General features: G+C 37.5%; 1 protein-coding gene across 5 annotated transcripts in view; it reads left to right on the top strand.

Moving 5' to 3' along the window:
• LOC148862879 (AP-1 complex subunit gamma-2-like) overlaps nucleotides 1-16809 on the top strand; it is an 87389-nt gene extending 70580 nt beyond the window's left edge. For 3 of the 5 annotated variants that reach the window (XM_088974432.1, XM_088974435.1, XM_088974433.1), the window contains 3 exons: nucleotides 4817-4984; nucleotides 8745-8849; nucleotides 16339-16809. In XM_088974432.1, coding sequence (XP_088830558.1) covers nucleotides 4817-4984; nucleotides 8745-8849; nucleotides 16339-16434 — 369 coding nt within the window. In that variant the 3' untranslated portion in view covers nucleotides 16435-16809. The remainder of the gene's footprint in view (nucleotides 1-4816; nucleotides 4985-8744; nucleotides 8850-16338) is intronic. The other 2 variants (XR_016108966.1, XM_088974434.1) reach the window with 1 other exon arrangement.
• The last annotated feature ends 303 nt before the right edge of the window (nucleotides 16810-17112 follow it).

Raw genomic sequence — 17112 nt, forward strand, 5'->3', positions numbered from 1 at the left:
TGAAATAATGTGGATATATCAGCTTCTGACTGAAGTAGGTCTTAAAACTTCAATACCAACCAAGTTGTGGTGTGATAACCAAGCTGCTCTTCACATTGCATCTAATCTTGTTTTTCATGAACGAACTAAGCATATCGAGATTGATTGCCATTTCGCTCGTGAAAAGATTCAGCAAGGTTTGATTTCCACAGGTTATGTGAAAACAGGAGAACAACTGAGAGATATCTTCACGAAGGCTCTTAATGGGGTTAGGGTTGATTATCTTTGTAACAAGCTAGGCATGATTAATATCTATGCTCCAGCTTGAGGGGGAGTGTTACAGATTGTATAATTAAAATAGGAAGATGTTACAGACTGTATAATTAAAATAGGAAGTAAATACTAGGGAGATAAGATTTACCTTGATTGTAGGACAGATTTGTAGGAATTTGATTAGTCTTCTTTCCTAATATATTCTTTCCTAACATAGAATTTGTAACTTGTATATATACATACGAGATTGAGGAATAATATAACAAATTCTTCTTCTTCCTCTGTTTACTCTTATTTTACAGTTTAAAAAACAAAGACTAAACTAAATGTTATAATAATTTTTTTTTTTATATCTGTATAGTTTTTCTAACTGGAGGGAGTGGCTGTCTTGAAATTGTGTAATCATTTTAAAAATAAGATATAATTATTTAAAAGTGCATGCTATTTGATGATACCAAAAAATATTAAGAAATACCTAAAGTGGAAGGGGCAACTAACATTAAAGACTTCAGGCCCATCAGTCTATTAAACAGCTTCTATAAAATTCTGGCCGAGGTTCTTGTAGAAAGATTGAAAACAATGCTGAATTCTGTGATTACAAAGAATCAATTAGCATTTGTGTCGGGAAGGCAGATGTTAGACAGTGTCCTGGTGGAAAATGAGTTGATAGACTCAAGAAGGGAAGGTAAATCAGGGCTGATTTGTAAGCTGGATCTGGAAAAAGCCTACAACCATGCTAATTGGAAATGTTAGGATTTGGCACTGGAAAAGATGAATTTTGGTCAGAAATGGAGGAACTGGATTAAAGTCTGTGTTTCTTCCCCCAAATTTGCGGTGCTAGTCAATGGTGAGTCGGCTGACTTCTTTAAAAGCTCTAGAGGTCTTAGACAAGGGGACCCCCTTTTCCCTCTGCTGTTCATTTGTATAATGGAGGTGTTGTCTCTCTTCGTTCACCGAGTTAGTGAAGAAGGCTTATGGAAAGGGTTTGAATCAGTTCCAGGAGGGGAAAAATTGCAGTTACTCCAGTTTGCAGATGACACATTGTGTTTTATTGATGCAGATCTAGGTCAATTGGAAATCATGCTTAGGGTGTTAAGTTGGTTTGAAGTGGTAACATGTTTAAAGGTTAACTAGGCCAAGAGTAGAGTAATCCTTGTGGGGAAGGTTGAGAATCTTGAAGTGCTAGTAGAAGCTCTTGCTTGTTAGATTGGGTATCTTCCAACAATGTATTTAAGGCTCCCCTTGGGGGCTAAATGCTCTTCCTCTCTAATTTGGGATCCGGTGGTGGAAAGATTGGAAAGGAAATTGGCATCCTGGAAAGCTAAATATCTTTCCTTGGGGGGTAGAATCACTTTATTGAAGAGCTCTCTATCTAACCTCCCCCCTACTTCCTCTCTCTCCCCTATCCCTACCAAAGTGGCGAGCAGAATAGAAAGTCTCCAAAGGAATTTTCTTTGGAAGGGCTGGGAGGAGGAAAAGAAAATACACTTAGTCAACTGGAAACAGGTGTGTACTCCGAAAGAAAGAGGTGGCTTAGGGGTGAGAAGTCTGAAGACTTTTAACAAATCTCTAATGGGTAAATGGATCTGGAGATTTGCTAGAGAAAGAACTAGCTGGTGGAGGTCTTTAATGACAGACAAGTATAAAACAGATGGAGGGGATTGGATAACTACTCTGAACTTTCCTTCCTTGGGTTGCTCTCTGTTGGAAGATTTCTGTAATTATGTATTATATTTGATTTTGTGCTATTTTAAGTAGTTGAGAGATTTGTGAGTTGTACAAATTTTTTAGGAATCAGCTTTATCTTCCCTTTAATTAGGGAGATTTGTTACCTAGTTTGTATCCTTTAATTAGGGAGATTTGTTACCTAGTTTGTATCCTTTAATTAGGAAGATTTGTTACCTAGTTTGTTTCCTAGAGAGAGCTATAAATTTCGATGTACAGAAGCATAATGAGATATCCCATTCTTCATATCTTTTTGTCTCTTCTTTATGGTATCAGAGCAGAAAAGACCTAGGGTTTGTTTCTGCATTTCTGTCCCTAAAAATGTCTGAAGTCACGTCTAGTTCTCAGCCTTCTCAGCCTGAGCCCCAAATTGTCTGGAATCTGCCTGAAAATCACTCTATTCAGATCACTACAATCCGACTAAATGGTGACAACTTTCTCCGGTGATCACAATCTGTTCGCATGTATCTCAGAGGGAGAGGGAAAATTGGCTATATCACAGGAGACACGAAGAAGCCTAATGTGAAGGATCCTGCCTATGCTGTTTGGGATGCTGAAAATTCCATGGTGATGACTTGGTTGGTTAACTCCATGATTGAAGAGATAGGTGCAAATTATCTCTGCTATTCTACAGCCAAGGAATTATTGGACAATGTCTCACAGATGTACTCTGATTTGGAGAATCAATCCCAAGTGTACGAATTATCTCTACAACTCGGAGATATTTGCCAAGGTAAGAACTCTGTGACTAAGTATTTTAATTCTCTTAAGAGAATTTGGCAGGACCTGGACTTATTCAACGATTACGAGTGGAAGTCACCCGATGACTGCAATTATCATAAGAAGATGGTGAATGTTAGCCGAGACTTCAAGTTTCTTGCAGGTTTAAACGTTGAATTCGATGAGGTTCGTGACCGAATTATTGGAAGAAACCCTCTGCCCCAAATTGGTGAAATATTTGCAGAAGTACGTAGAGAAGAAAGCCAGAGACAAGTGATGCTTGGAATGAAGGTTGTAGGTACAACCGGACCTGTGGAAGAGTCAGCCCTGATTATTTCCGAGGCCCAAGTCAGTTGAAAGTCAGCCCAAAATCAGCGGGTTGGAGACAAGAATAACCTACGCTGTGACTACTGTGGGAAACCTCGCCATACCCGAGAGAATTGCTACAAACTGCACGGGAGACCACCCAATTGGAGGGTGAACAAACCTGGTGGACAGAATATACCTACAGCAAACGAGGCTGAATCATCCCCATTCAGCAAAGAGCAAATAGATCATCTACTTAAATTCTAAAATCTTATTCGTCACCTAATACTCCTGTCGGGTCTATGGCACAAACAGGTAGCAATTCTTTGGCATTCTCAATTCTAGGAAAATCCGGCCCTTGGATCATAGATTCAGGGGCCTCTGATCATATGACAAGTTGCTCTAACCTATTTAGTTCCTATTATCCTTGTTCTGGTTTTGAAAAAGTGAGAATAGCCGATGGTAGTCTTTCATCTATTGCAGGCAAAGGAAACATTAAAATTTCAGAAAAAATTACTCTGAAATCTGTTTTACATGTTCCAAAACTTGCCTGCAATCTTCTTTCTGTCAACAGATTGTCGAAAGATACTAACTGCTCCATTCTTTTTCTTCCTTCCACTTATGTTTTTCAGGACCAGAACTCGGGGAAGACGATTGGAACTGCTAGAGAGATAAATGGACTCTACTACTTTGATGAAACCTCTACTGGTAATAAAAACGTCCATGGTTTAAGTAGTACGAGTTCAATCCCTGTCTGTGATCAAGTTATATTATGGCATAGAAGATTAGGACATCCTAGTTTTCCATATCTCAAACATTTGTTTCCTAAAGTGTTTAAAGGAGTTGATTGGTCAAAACTTCATTGTGAGTCTTGTCATTTGGCTAAAGATCATTGTGCTTTATTTCCAATAAAATCTTATTCTGCTTCAAAACCATTTTATTTGTTACATAGTGATGTTTGGGGCCCATCTAAGGTTAACACACTTTCTAGAAAAAAATGGTTTGTGACTTTTATTGATGACCATACAAGGGTATGTTGGGTTTACTTGTTGGAAAGGAAATCAGAGGTTGAACAAAGATTTAAAGAATTTTTCCCAATGATTGAAAATCAATTTCAAACCAAAATTGGTATTCTAAGATCAGATAATAGGACTGAATACTTTAACAAATACTTAGGAGCATTTCTAACCGAAAAAGGTATTATCCATCAATCAACTTGTCGTGACACACCACAACAGAATGGAATTGTTGAAAGAAAAAATAGGCTCCTTCTTGAGGTAGCTAGAGCCATCATGTTTTCTATGAATGTACCTAAATATCTCTGGGGAAATGCTGTCCTAACTGCACGTTATCTGATAAATAGAATGCCATCTCGAGTTTTAAAATATGAAACTCCTTTACAGAATCTAAAAAATTGTTTTCTCACATCTCGAATAACCACGGATCTTCCTTTAAAAGTGTTTGGTTGTGTCTGTTATGTGTATATACCAAATGTTTTTCGATCAAAATTGGATCCAAAAGCTGAAAAATGTGTGTTTCTTGGTTATGCATCTAATAAAAAATGGGTACAAATGCTTTGATCCAGTTACAAAGAAATTTTTTGAGAGTATGGATGTACACTTTGTTGAGGACCAACCTTTCTTTCTTAAAAATTCTCTTTAAGGGGAGAACATAAGTAAGGAAGATAATTTTTGGGAAACTTTACCTATTCTAGAAGAATTTATACCTTTGATTAATTCTGATAAGCAAGGTTTGGAAACAATTGTTGAAAGAATGGAACCTAGTGATGGTACTCTTAATCCAAATTTGCCAGATACTACGTTATCAGAGACAGGGGGAGAAGTACTTCAAACGGATCACAATCCTCATCTTGAGCTTCAGTTTTATACCAGGAAGAAGTTTCACAAAAGTACTACTGTTCCAGTTGTTCCTACAGCAGAAGTCCAATCCAATTTTCCGAGTGAAGATCCTACAACTCAGAGTAATCCTTCTTCTACCCCTATTCCGTCTTTATCTAATGATTTGCCTAATCTGTCTTCTTCAGATCTTGACATTCCAATTGCATTAAGAAAAGGTACCCGAACTTGCACAAAACATCATATTGCAAAATACTTGTCATATGAGAAATTATCACATACTCATAAAGCATTTGTGTCTAGGATTTCTAATCTGTATGTGCCAAGAACTGTTCAGGAAGCATTAGATGATCCGAAATGGAGGTTAGCTGTGATGGAAGAGATGAATGCTCTTAGAAAGAGTAATACATGGAGTATTACTGATCTACCCCATGACAAGAAGACAGTCGGGTGCAAATGGGTGTTTACAGTAAAGTGCAAGGCTGATGGAAGTGTGGAGAGATACAAAGCAAGACTCGTAGCAAAAGGATTTACCCAAACTCATGGTATAGACTACCAAGAGACTTTTGCTCCTGTTGCTAAAATTAACTCTATCAGAATACTTCTTTCCTTTGCAGTTAATTTTAACTGGTCGCTTCGTCAGTTCGATGTCAAGAATGCATTCTTGAATGGAGACCTAAAGGAAGAAGTATATATGGACCTACCACCAGGTTTTGAAGAAAGTCTTGGAAGAGGCAAAGTTTGCAGGTTAAAAAAATCCCTATATGGGCTAAAGCAATCACCAAGAGCTTGGTTTGAACGATTTGGGAATGCAATAAGGCGGCACGGCTTCTCACAAAGTCAAGCTGATCATACTTTATTTTTCAAGCACTCCATCGAAGGTAAAATAGCTATTTTGATAGTTATGTAGACGATATTATCATGATTGGGGATGATTTGTTTGAAATCAACAAGTTGAAGAATAAGCTTGAGGCTGAATTTGACATTAAAGACCTGGAAAAACTTAAATATTTTCTTGGAATGGAGTTTGCAAGGTCCAAGGAGGGAATCTTTATCAACCAACGCAAACACATTATTGATTTGCTTAAGGAGACAGGGATGACAGGTTGTAAAGCCGTAGAAACTCCAATGGACCCAAATATGAAGTTAAAAGCAGTAACAGTAAATGAGGTGGTTGATCGAGAACATTATCAAAGATTAGTTGGAAGACTAATCTATTTGTCGCACACAAGACCTGACATAGCCTTTGCAGTAAGTGTAGTAAGTCAGTTTATGCATTCACCTGGACCTACTCACTTTGAAGCTGTGTTCAGGATTTTGAGATATCTGAAAGGAACTCCAGGGAAAAGACTCTTGTTCAGAAATAGGGGTCATCTCCAAGTCGAAGCCTACACAGATGCAGATTGGGCAGGTGATATAAATGATAGAAGGTCTACTTCAGGTTACTACACTTTGGTAGGAGGGAATTTGGTCGCTTGGAGAAGCAAAAAACAGAGTGTTGTAGCAAGGAGTAGTGCAGAGGCAGAATTCCGCTCTGTTGCACATGGCTTTTGTGAAGTGTTATGGATCAAAAGGCTCCTAGAAGAATTGAAGGTTCCTACACCAACACCTATTAAAGTCTATTGTGATAACAAGGCAGCTATTTCCATAGCTCATAATCCAGTTCTACATGATAGAACAAAGCATGTAGAAGTGGATAAACATTTCATCAAGGAGAAGATAGATAGTGGTGTGATATGCATGTCCTACATACCCACCACGAGCCAAGTAGCAGACATTCTCACCAAAGGGCTTCCTAGGGCACAGTATGAGAACTTAGTTAGCAAGCTTGCCATGAGTGATATATTCATGTCAGCTTGAGGGGGAGTGTTGGAAGATTTCTGTAATTATGTATTATATTTGATTTTGTGCTATTTTAAGTAGTTGAGAGATTTGTGAGCTGTACAAATTTTTTAGGAATCAGCTTTATCTTCCCTTTAATTAGGGAGATTTGTTACCTAGTTTGTTTCCTAGAGAGAGCTATAAATTTCGATGTACAGAAGCATAATGAGATATCCCATTCTTCATATCTTTCTGTCTCTTCTTTACTCTCTTTGGAAGAAAGTATGGAAATCTACCCTCTGGTTCAAAGTGGTTTGTCCCTTAAGTTGGGTTCAGGTCTTCGTTTGAAATTTTGGAAAGGCAACTGGTGTAACAATAGGTCCCTTGAAGAGCTGTTCCCTCACCTGTTTCAACTCGCAGAGAATCAGGATGTAATGGTGGCAGATTGTTGTGACTGATGGGGAATAGTCTTGCATGGAGCCCTAAGTTCAGAAGACCTTTCCAAGATTGGGAAGTGGACCAAGTGGTGAACCTGTTGGACTTGCTTACTAGTCAAGTTCTGAACCCATTGGAAGAAGATTCATGAATTTGAAGTGGAATGCTGATGGACTATTCACTGTAAGCTCTTTTGCCAAAAAATTAGCTAGTGGAGGACTGGATAACTTTCCTGCTACTAGAATCTGGACTCAGATTCCTCCTCTCAAAGTGAATGCGCTGCTGTGGGTTGTGGTATTGGATAAAAATCTAACTAAACAGAATATGACAAAAAGAGGAATTCTGATTCAAAACATGTTGTGTGAGCTGTGTGGGCAAGTAGAGGAGGACAACAATCACCTCTTCATCCATTGCCCTTTCGCAGCTGGAATTTGGAACCATTTTCTCTCTTCGGAAGGCATTTCCTGGGTCATGCCAAAACAGGTTTCAGATCTGCTAAGGAGTTGGGATTTGTTAGGTCTTTCTAAGCTGGCTAGAAGTGTGTGGTGGGCTATCCCTGCAGCTGTTATCAGTTCAATATGGGCAGAGAGAAACAGAAGAATCTTTCAGAATAAGAAAAAAGAGGTGGGCTGTCTTGTGTCTGGTGCAGTGGGAAAGCTAGTGTCTTGGTCTGCAGGTGTGAAAAGCATCCAGCCTAGGGTCTTGGGGTCTCAGTTAAGATCTGTAAGTTTATTTGAGTTGTAATGTAAGCTGAGAGGCTGTTCTCAGTCTTTGCTCCCTTCTGGGAGGTCCTTTGTATGGTTCTGATTTCTATTAGTAAATTTACCTTACCTTTTTCAAAAAAAAATAATAAATATTTTCATAGGTTAATTTTTACAATGTTTACCATCTCTTTATGTAATTTCTGATATTTCCAACATATTTCACCATTTTTAAGTGGTGAGCATTTCAACTGAAATAGACATCTTAAATCTTGCTTAGAATGTTTTCTTGGTGTCATCCAATGGGCCCTAACAATGGGGATTTTCTGTATCCAGAGGATGTTTTTAAGGCTAGATTTAAGGTTCTCACAAAGAATCCTAAAGTTTCAAGTTTTGATGGAAATATCGAATATGTGAATCTCATGAAAGATGTCATTGTGGGGAATCGAGAGTTGAAGTAGCGCTACATAGACAATTTCTCAGGCTTGTTAGTAACAGGAAATTAATGCAGAAAAACATTTTGCCAAGTTACATTGGAATATGGCAAATAATATCCCATAATATATTGAATGAACTCTGCACAATATTTCTGTCCTTGTAAATATTTGCTTACCAATGCTATTTTCAAATTATTAATTGATTTGTTGCTTTTTAATTGGTTGTTGATAGTGTTATTTGGATATGCCCAACTGCCATGTAAGTTGCAGTACTAGCTTCAGTGCCTTTCTATTTCTTTCTGCACTTAATGTGGGCAATTTAAGAATTGAGAACTTGTCCAGGTTGTCCTCTTAGAAATGTCTAGGTACAATTGGCACTTGGTCAAGTGATTGATGATTTACTATTTATGAAAATAATTCTACTTGTCTACTAGTTTTCTTTCATATTTACTGCAAAATACCATCTTGACATTCAATTTCTCGATCCACAGTTTGTCCAACTGCACTTAGATCCAACCAGCAGTAATACCCTACCTGCGAGTGGTAGTGAGTCGGTGACACAAAGTTTGCGTGTGACCAACAGTCAACATGGACAGGTATTATATGCTTGGCTCTTTTGGAACTGCTTTATCTTAGAGTCAAGTAGCTTATATCTTTCTCCACATATTCAAGAGAGAAATAAATATTAGATAACCTTCCTATAAATCAGGCTCATTGTGTTCCTTCTCCTTCTAGGTATATTTTGGTCTTTCCTTTATTGGCATGGTTCCATTTGACGGTGAAACTCTAAACTATATTGCTGATCTTCTGTGGTATCTAATAATCTTATGTAAAGAGATGGATGGACTGCTAATCCTTTAAAAATAGTAACTGTACCAATTCTAGGGATCTTCCCCTCCTTCAAAAAAAAAAAAAACTATTTACCATTTCAAATTTTAGAGGGTTAAACATGTACTTAAGAGAACAAGGTTGCTTAGGCACTTGCTAGTTAAACAGAAAGGTTTTCTGGTTCTTAGGATATTTGATCCCTCTGATGAGCGTATGATTAAGTTTCTATAAGGGCTATAATGAACAACATAAGTAGAATTCTAAACTTTCAATTCAAGGGCAAAAAGGTATCTAGCTAATAACATCCGGGAACTGCATATTCTCTTTTACATAAGTGGAACTTAATGTTGTCTTGGATAACAAAATATCCAAGAATAGAGTTGTAGCAAGGTGCATCAGGCGTGCACCTTTTGAAAGGGCTGTGCCTAGGACCTAGGCGAGGCGCATACCCTGAAATGCGCCTCGCCTGAGGTGCGCCTTTTAAATCACTGAGTTGTAGGCAATGGGCTTCAACAGAAATATCAGCTCATCTTAATGGCTTTCTGTTTTCTATTTATTTATTTATTTATTTTTTGGTGGGGGTGGAGAGGTTAAAATATATGTTTAACTCTGGTGTGGTGATATGACATGTCCCTGGTTGCCAGTCAAATACTTTTACTTTTGATCGCTGTACATGGATCAAATGAGTCGCATTTGTATATTTTCATATTACAGCTCATTTAACAAGAAGAAGAACATACTTTCGTCCTATTGTTAAGTTTGAAGTTGCAATGGGCTGAAGTGTATGCCCAGTTGTTTATGGGCTGGGCCGAGTGCCTTTTAGTCTTTTATTAGTGACTTTTTATTCTTTTTGGGTTTATGGGCCTGGTTTAGGTGTTTTAATTTTAAGTTGTTCTTAAAGTTATTTGGGACCACACACTGTTAAGGTGGCAGGGGTATGTTGGTCCTTTCATTGTAATTTCTAATCAGTATATAAGTGTTCTACTAGGACATCTGGAGAAATTTTTTTGGCCTCCCTATAAATTATCCCTTCTCTCCTTCATTCTCTTCTTCTTTCTTGAGGTTGTTCTCATGCAGTTATAGGATTGGTCAACTGCATGTGAGGATAGAAGGGGCTGATCACCAGTTTTTTGTTGCCTGATTCTTGGAGTTTTTTAGGGAGTTTTGTTTCCCAAGCTTTGGTCTTGGATTTCATCCTAGAAAGAGTAAGAATCAGTGAATATAAATGGATCAATCCTATTTTTTCTTCTCTTAGAAGGGATTGATCATACCTGCTCAGTTGGAAAATTTTCGTTGGTATTCTCATTGAGATCGACTAAGCAGAAGGGTGTTTTGGACTGTTTTGGGAAGTCAAATTTCTTTTTTCAGGTATTTTGGTAAAGGCTCTAGGACTGGTTCTTGAGTTTTCATCTTGGGAAGTTAAAATAAATTGCTTAAGGCTTTCTAGTGTGTCTGAAAAACATGGATGTTCCTTGGGATGATTAAAAGGCAGGTAGTGACAGTGTGAGCTTAATGGGAAGTGTAGTTGATCTCTAGAATAGCACTACCATCACTACTGTGGGATTGGATTGATCAAATTATTTACAATCGGCCCAATCTGTCATCTTTGAAGATTGGAGTTGGAGATTGTGGCAAACTGGGATATATTACAGGAGACAGTAAAGAACCTGATTCTAAGAATGTTTCTCATTCACAATGGGTTTAGGAGAATTTTAGGGTGATGCTGTGGTTGCTTAATTCAAGCCGCACTCCGTAAGAATTACATGTTCCTGAATACAACCAATGAGATCTGGGATAAAGTCTTTGCCACTTCTTTACATTCTCTGTTTCCTTAGTTGTTTAAGTTGGTCCAAGTGTAAAGTTTGGTGTGTGATACCTATCAGTTGGAAAAACATTGTAGTTCTTATCCTAGTGATAAAAGAAACAAGTGAAGTCATTGAGATTTTGGCTACATAAGCATGGTGGTATGTTACAGTCCTAATAGGTTAAGTGGTTTGGCTTGATGCATTCCAACAGCCTTATTTGCAGTTCTAATAGGTTACAGTTCTAATAGGTTAAGTCCTACATAAGTCATTGAGATTAACTGCCATTTACTTGATTAATAGAATGCCATGTCGGGTTTTGTGATTCAAAACTCCATTCAGCCTTATTTGCCCAAATGATGACATGTTTCATGTTCCCTTGAGAGTGTCTGGGTGTATATGCATGTTCATATTCTTGGACCTCATAAAACCAAGCATACTTTTCAAGGCGCCAAGGTGAACCTAGGTGATAGGGGAGCACTTAGTCACCTAGTCACCTAGGTGCCCACCTAAGCATCGCGTAATGTCTCAAAATACAGGACAACAAGGGGATCGGCCCCTATTTTTGTCATACAAACAGAAGCAAAATAAGGGTCAGAGCCCCTATTCTTGTCTTGGAAAAAAGAAAGCACGAAAGAAACTTCTCAGAGTGATGGAGAAGAAGGGGCGGGGCCGCTGTTTTAGTTCCAGAAAGAAAGCCCTTGTTTTCTGTTCCAAGAGCCTCTGTTTTTCTTCCAAAAAAAAAAAAAAAAGAAATAGAAGGGGTGGAGCCCAAAGAAGATGAAGAAGAAGGAGCCCTTGTTTTTTGCTCTAGTATGCCCCTATTTTTTGTTCTAGGAGGAGGAGGAGGAGAAAATGAATAACATACCTTGTGTGATTTGTTTATTTTCCTTGATTCCTCAAATACATAAAACTTCTGTCACTCAAACCCTCACAAGAATATCTATCAAACTCACTTATGTCTTCGAATATCTAACATAACCCTAACACTAAGAGGTGCGTGTTCCTTGGGTATGCACAACATTAGAAGAGATATTTGTTATGACTCCAACACTAGTGATCACTTTGTTCCCATTGGTGCAACTTTTTCAGAGTCCACTCTATATTTCTCTCGTGTCTCCACTCGGAGGAGTGTCATAGGGATGGTGATGTGATGATTGGGATTTCAAATATTCCTCTTCCTCTTCCTATTTGTATTTCTAATGATGAAGCTGGGCAGCAATTATAGATGTCCAAGCATTGGTGGTGTATGACGGTTGGTCCAATTTTCAAGAACAATCTCAACCACTTTCCATTGCCTCTAGAGACCTAGACACTAGTGGTATGTTCCTAGCTTACCACTTGATGATGTTGCTTTAGTTGATCCCACTGAAACTGTCGTTTATGATTCCATTACTACCGGACGTCCTCTCCCTATTATTAATGATTTAGATCTGCCAATTGCTCTTCACTAGGACAAGCGCCGTACATCCACTGCTCATTCTATCTCTCAATATTTGTCTTACCATTTTCTTTTTCCCAAGCAAGGTTCACAAGTTAGATGTCGATAGACATTTCACCATGAGGAAAAAGAAAAATGTCGGGGATATATCGCTAATTTCGCTAAGATATTTGGAAATTTAAAAAAAAATGAAAATAAATATACATTTACCTTTTCTCACATTTATAATTTTTTTTGGCAAAAACTTATAAAAGGGTTTAAATATTTAATTATAAATTTATAGGATCTTATTTATAATTAACTAGAATAAAGGACTTATTAGAAAATAAAGCACTTAGTAATAATTAACTAGGAATTTATAATCAATAAAAATTAATGAAGGGTTTAAATGTAGTTACATAGGGACTGTTTAGAAATTAGACAAGGACTCAACCGTTTAATTTAAAAGAATACAAAGAATTTTTTTTTTCAATTTACAAATTAAAAACTTAAATCTTAAGTTATAAATGCAAAGAATCAATGAGAAGGGGGAAAACTTCAGTTTCTCTTCTCTCCTCTCTTCTCCGAACTGCGAGTGAACTAGGAGCCTACAATGGACAGAAGTATTTTGGTTTTTGAATGTAAAAAATAGCAAGTTACATACCTGAAGCTTGAAGGGAGTTAAAGCTCACATACTTGGTCTTCCAAAGCTCAAGCCTTTTGGGTTTTACAGCTGATGGATGGGATTAGTTACTCAAGGATTCAATTTCTATGATTCACACTCTTTCTCCCATATATTTGTAGCTTTAAAATGAGGAAAAAGGTATCAAGACAAAAAAATCTATTATTAAATCTCTCGAGTCTTGATCGATAGCTAAGTTTGCAAACTCTACAATCTGCAATACTCTCTTTCCTTCTATATTTTTCTCTTTAATCTGCATTTTTTGTTCTTTTTAACAAAAAAGATATATATTTTAGGTGTTTCGGCAATATTACAAACCTTGCTCCTTAGTACAGGTTTTTCTCACATCTATTTCTTCTATTTCTATTCCAGAAATGTCTAGAAAGCACTTTCAAAACCTGAGTGGAGGGATGTGATGTAGGTGAAGATGGATGCCTTGTGAAAAAAACCAAACTAGGGAGACTGTAGACTTGCTAGAAGGGGAGACTCCTATGGGATGCAAGTGGGTGTTTCAAAGGTACAAGGCAAGGTTGGTAACAAAGGGATATTCCCAGGTGTATGGAGTGGAATACTTAGAGACATTCTCTCTGGTAACAAAGATGAATTCCATCAGACTTCAAGTGTTCAACTTTCATTATTAGTCTCATTACACTTGCCATTGTTCCAACTTGATGTAAAGAACGCTTTTTTGAATGATGACTTGCAAGAAGTTTACATGACTCTCCCACTTAGTTTCTATGTTAATGGCAAAGGTAGCAAGGTATTTAGGCTGAAGAAATCTTTATATGGGTTGAAGCAATTGCCAATGACGTTATTTGATAGGTTCAAGACTTCAAGGGTGCAATTGCTAAAATTTGGCTACTCATAGTCATAGTCTGACCATACACTCTTCATTAGGAGAAAGGGTGATTTATTAATTGCTTTGATTGCATATGTTGATGTGATTGTGGTGATATGATGTAACCAAGATTACTGGAGTTCTTGTATAAGGAATTTGAAATGAAATATTTGGAAAGTTTGTGCTACTTTCTAGGAATTGAGGTGGCTGGGTCAACCCATGGCATCTTTGTCTTCCAATGGAAATATGTTTTAGATTTATTGAAGAAGACAAGAAAATTGAGGGTGAAACTTGCTGACACTCCTATTGAATAGAATCATAGGATTTTGGATACGAAAGGTGATGCCCTGGAGGATATTGCCGGTTTATCAAAGACTAGTTGGCAAGCTGTTATATCTGACCAGGACAGATATATCTTATGCAGTTAGTGTGTTTAGTACATGCATGCTCCTAAGACCGCCCATTTGGTATCTGTAGGGTGGATTTTAGCTTATCTCAAGAAGCATCTTGGCAGGAGAATCTTGTACTAAAATCATGGGAATATGAAGGTGGAAGCATATACTAATGTAGATTGGTCTGGTTCATTAGATTATAGGAGGTTAACTTCTGGTTTCTGTACCTTTGTTGGTGGGAACATTGTGTCTTGGAAAAGTAAGCAGCAGTTAGTGCTGGCATTTTTTAGTACTGAAGCAAAATATGGAGCCATGGCTTATAGTGTTTTTGGGTACTCTGGCTAAGGTCATTGCTTGGAGAAAGTATTGGGTATGGAAGAGCCATTGAGACTTTATCGTGATAATCAGGATGCCACCAGTATAGTTCATAATCTGGTGCAACATGATCAGACTAAGCATATAGAAGTGGATAGACACTTTATAGAGAGGATTCCATCTAGTGAAGTGTGTCTTCCTTACATTTCTTCTCACTTACAGCTTGCTGACATATTTATAAAGGGAGTTGCAAGAACTAAATTGGAGAATGATATTGGCAAACTGGGTATGATTAACATCTACACCCAACTTGAGGGGGAGTGTTGAGTTTGCAGATGTAATGGGCTGAAGTGTATGGCCAGCTTGTTTATGGGCGGGCCTATTGTCTTCTAGTCTTTTATTAGTGTCCTTTTATCTTTTTGATTTAACGGGCATGCTTTAGGTGTTTTAATTTTAAGTTGTTCTTAAAGTTATTTGGGACCATACCACTGTTAGGGCAGCAGGGGTACATTGGTCTTTTCATTGTAATTTCTAATCAGTATATAAATGTTCTACCAAGGCAGCTGGAGAGTTTTTTTTTTTTTTTGCCTCCCTATCAATTTTCTCTCCTTTCCTTCATTATCTTCTCTCTTTTTCTTGCTATTTTAAGGCTTCTCTTTTTTTCTGTTTTACTGTTGTTGGGTGAGATTTACAGCTTACAAATCCTTTGGTAAATGCTATTATTAATAGGAGTTTATATGGCTTTTCGTTGTTAGTACCCAAGTCAAAGCACATTTAAAGCAAAAACATTTTTTTTGGGGGGTCAAGAACTAGAGAAACAATGTTGAAGCAATAATACGTGACAAATAAGTTTACAATTGAATGATATTTAGTGTTTGTGCTGGCAAATGCTATACTTTTTTAGCTATAGGCAATTTGACAGCTTAGGGGCTATTTGCTATAGATGAAGTGACTGAACTGAGTTATATATTGCTTTGTCTTTTAGTAGATAAAATATTTAAATGATAAAAGATTCAAGGATTTAGTAATCAACCCAACTTCAGCTTCAGACATTAAGGAGCTCACCCTCCTTAAAAAACTTACAAAGTTACATTAATGGGGCGTTCCTTTTTTGGATTTTGAGAGGGGGGAGTCTGGGATTTTGGTTCCCATTGACCAAGAATCCCATGTTTTTTTTTTCAGATTAATGTGGGGATCAGGTAAAGTTTATTTTCCTGGGTATCACTTACCCGGGTAAGTGATACCCATCTCCTAGGTGGGTAAATAAGTTTCCCACTTGGGGGGGGAAAGTTTCCAACACTTGAATGGGACAAAAATGCCCCTTTTAATAATGAACTTTTATGGTTAAAATGGTCATTTCCTTTTTTTACTTGGGAAATAAAAGAACATGGGTAAATACACTTGCCTGGGTAAGTGTTTCCCAGGAAAAACTTACCCAGGTAATTGCATTTACCCGGGTAAGTAACTTACCGAAAAGCGAACGGGGCCTAAAAGACAAATCAATGTCATTCACTTTAGCCATTTCAGCTGTTGTCAAGCAGCCCCTTTGTCTTGGGGTCTCCTGGTAATGCTGTCCTGAGAAGAAGAATAGAAGATAAATACATTGCGCTATAGAAACATGAAAGCTTGATTCTATAATATTATCTTTGTTGTGAAAATATGGAATTACTTGTAAATTGTTATAGCTTAAGTTTGCATGTACCACATCATTGGTAACCACGTGGAGTAGTATTTCATTTGGTTAGATGCTGGATCATATTAGCAAGGTTCAGGTTTTCAAGCACTGAATTCAATACTGCTGTTGTCAGAAACCTCTAGCCATGCGCATACGAATAGCTTACAAAGTGAACAACCAAGATGTTCTTGAACAAGGACAAATCAACAATTTTCCAGCTGGTTTGTAAGGTTAAAGTCAGTCCGATGTAAGAGAAGCTAAAATTGTCGAGGAAGTGACCGTCTTTTTGCCTTGTGGGGAAACCTGTTGTTGCTCGTCTGAAATGTGGGGTGCGGTGTTGGTTTCCATATTAATTTTGCCCTATGTAAATTGTAGTAGTTAGCATAAATCCACAGAGGTTGTCTTTGGGCTTTGTCGATAGTCATTTTGGCTTTTTTTTATCTTTTTTTTTTTGGTGGTTTATGTACATTATGATCTCACATTCTCATGTTCCCAGAAGAGGAAGTCGTAGTACTTATTTTTCTGAGCAAGACTGCAAGAGAGAGGGAAACTGGGAGAGGAGAATTGTTCTCCGGTCATTTCTGTCAACACAAGGTGCTGTTTTTACACTCTTGGAGATGTTAGAACATTGCGGTGCTATTGGGAGATCGGGAACTAAGGCTTAGTTTGGAAGGAGTGCAAATGCAAATATGTAGGGTACTAATACATACAAAATAATAGAAAATGTAAGGTTTTGCACTCCACATATTTGTATTTATACTTCTTCCAAACTGAGCCCTAGAGATTTTTATAGCTTGGACAAAGAAAATGATAAGAAGGAAAAGTAATTATTTTTGCTCTCTCTCTCTCTAATATAAATCCTTTTATTTTCCTCTGTTCACAGTATATTTGTCTCACTCAAACCCTT

This window comes from Nelumbo lutea, chromosome 3 (assembly GCF_056320005.1).
Source record: "Nelumbo lutea isolate HS-2025 chromosome 3, American lotus-T2T, whole genome shotgun sequence".
In the NCBI taxonomy this organism is placed as follows: Eukaryota; Viridiplantae; Streptophyta; class Magnoliopsida; order Proteales; family Nelumbonaceae; genus Nelumbo; species Nelumbo lutea.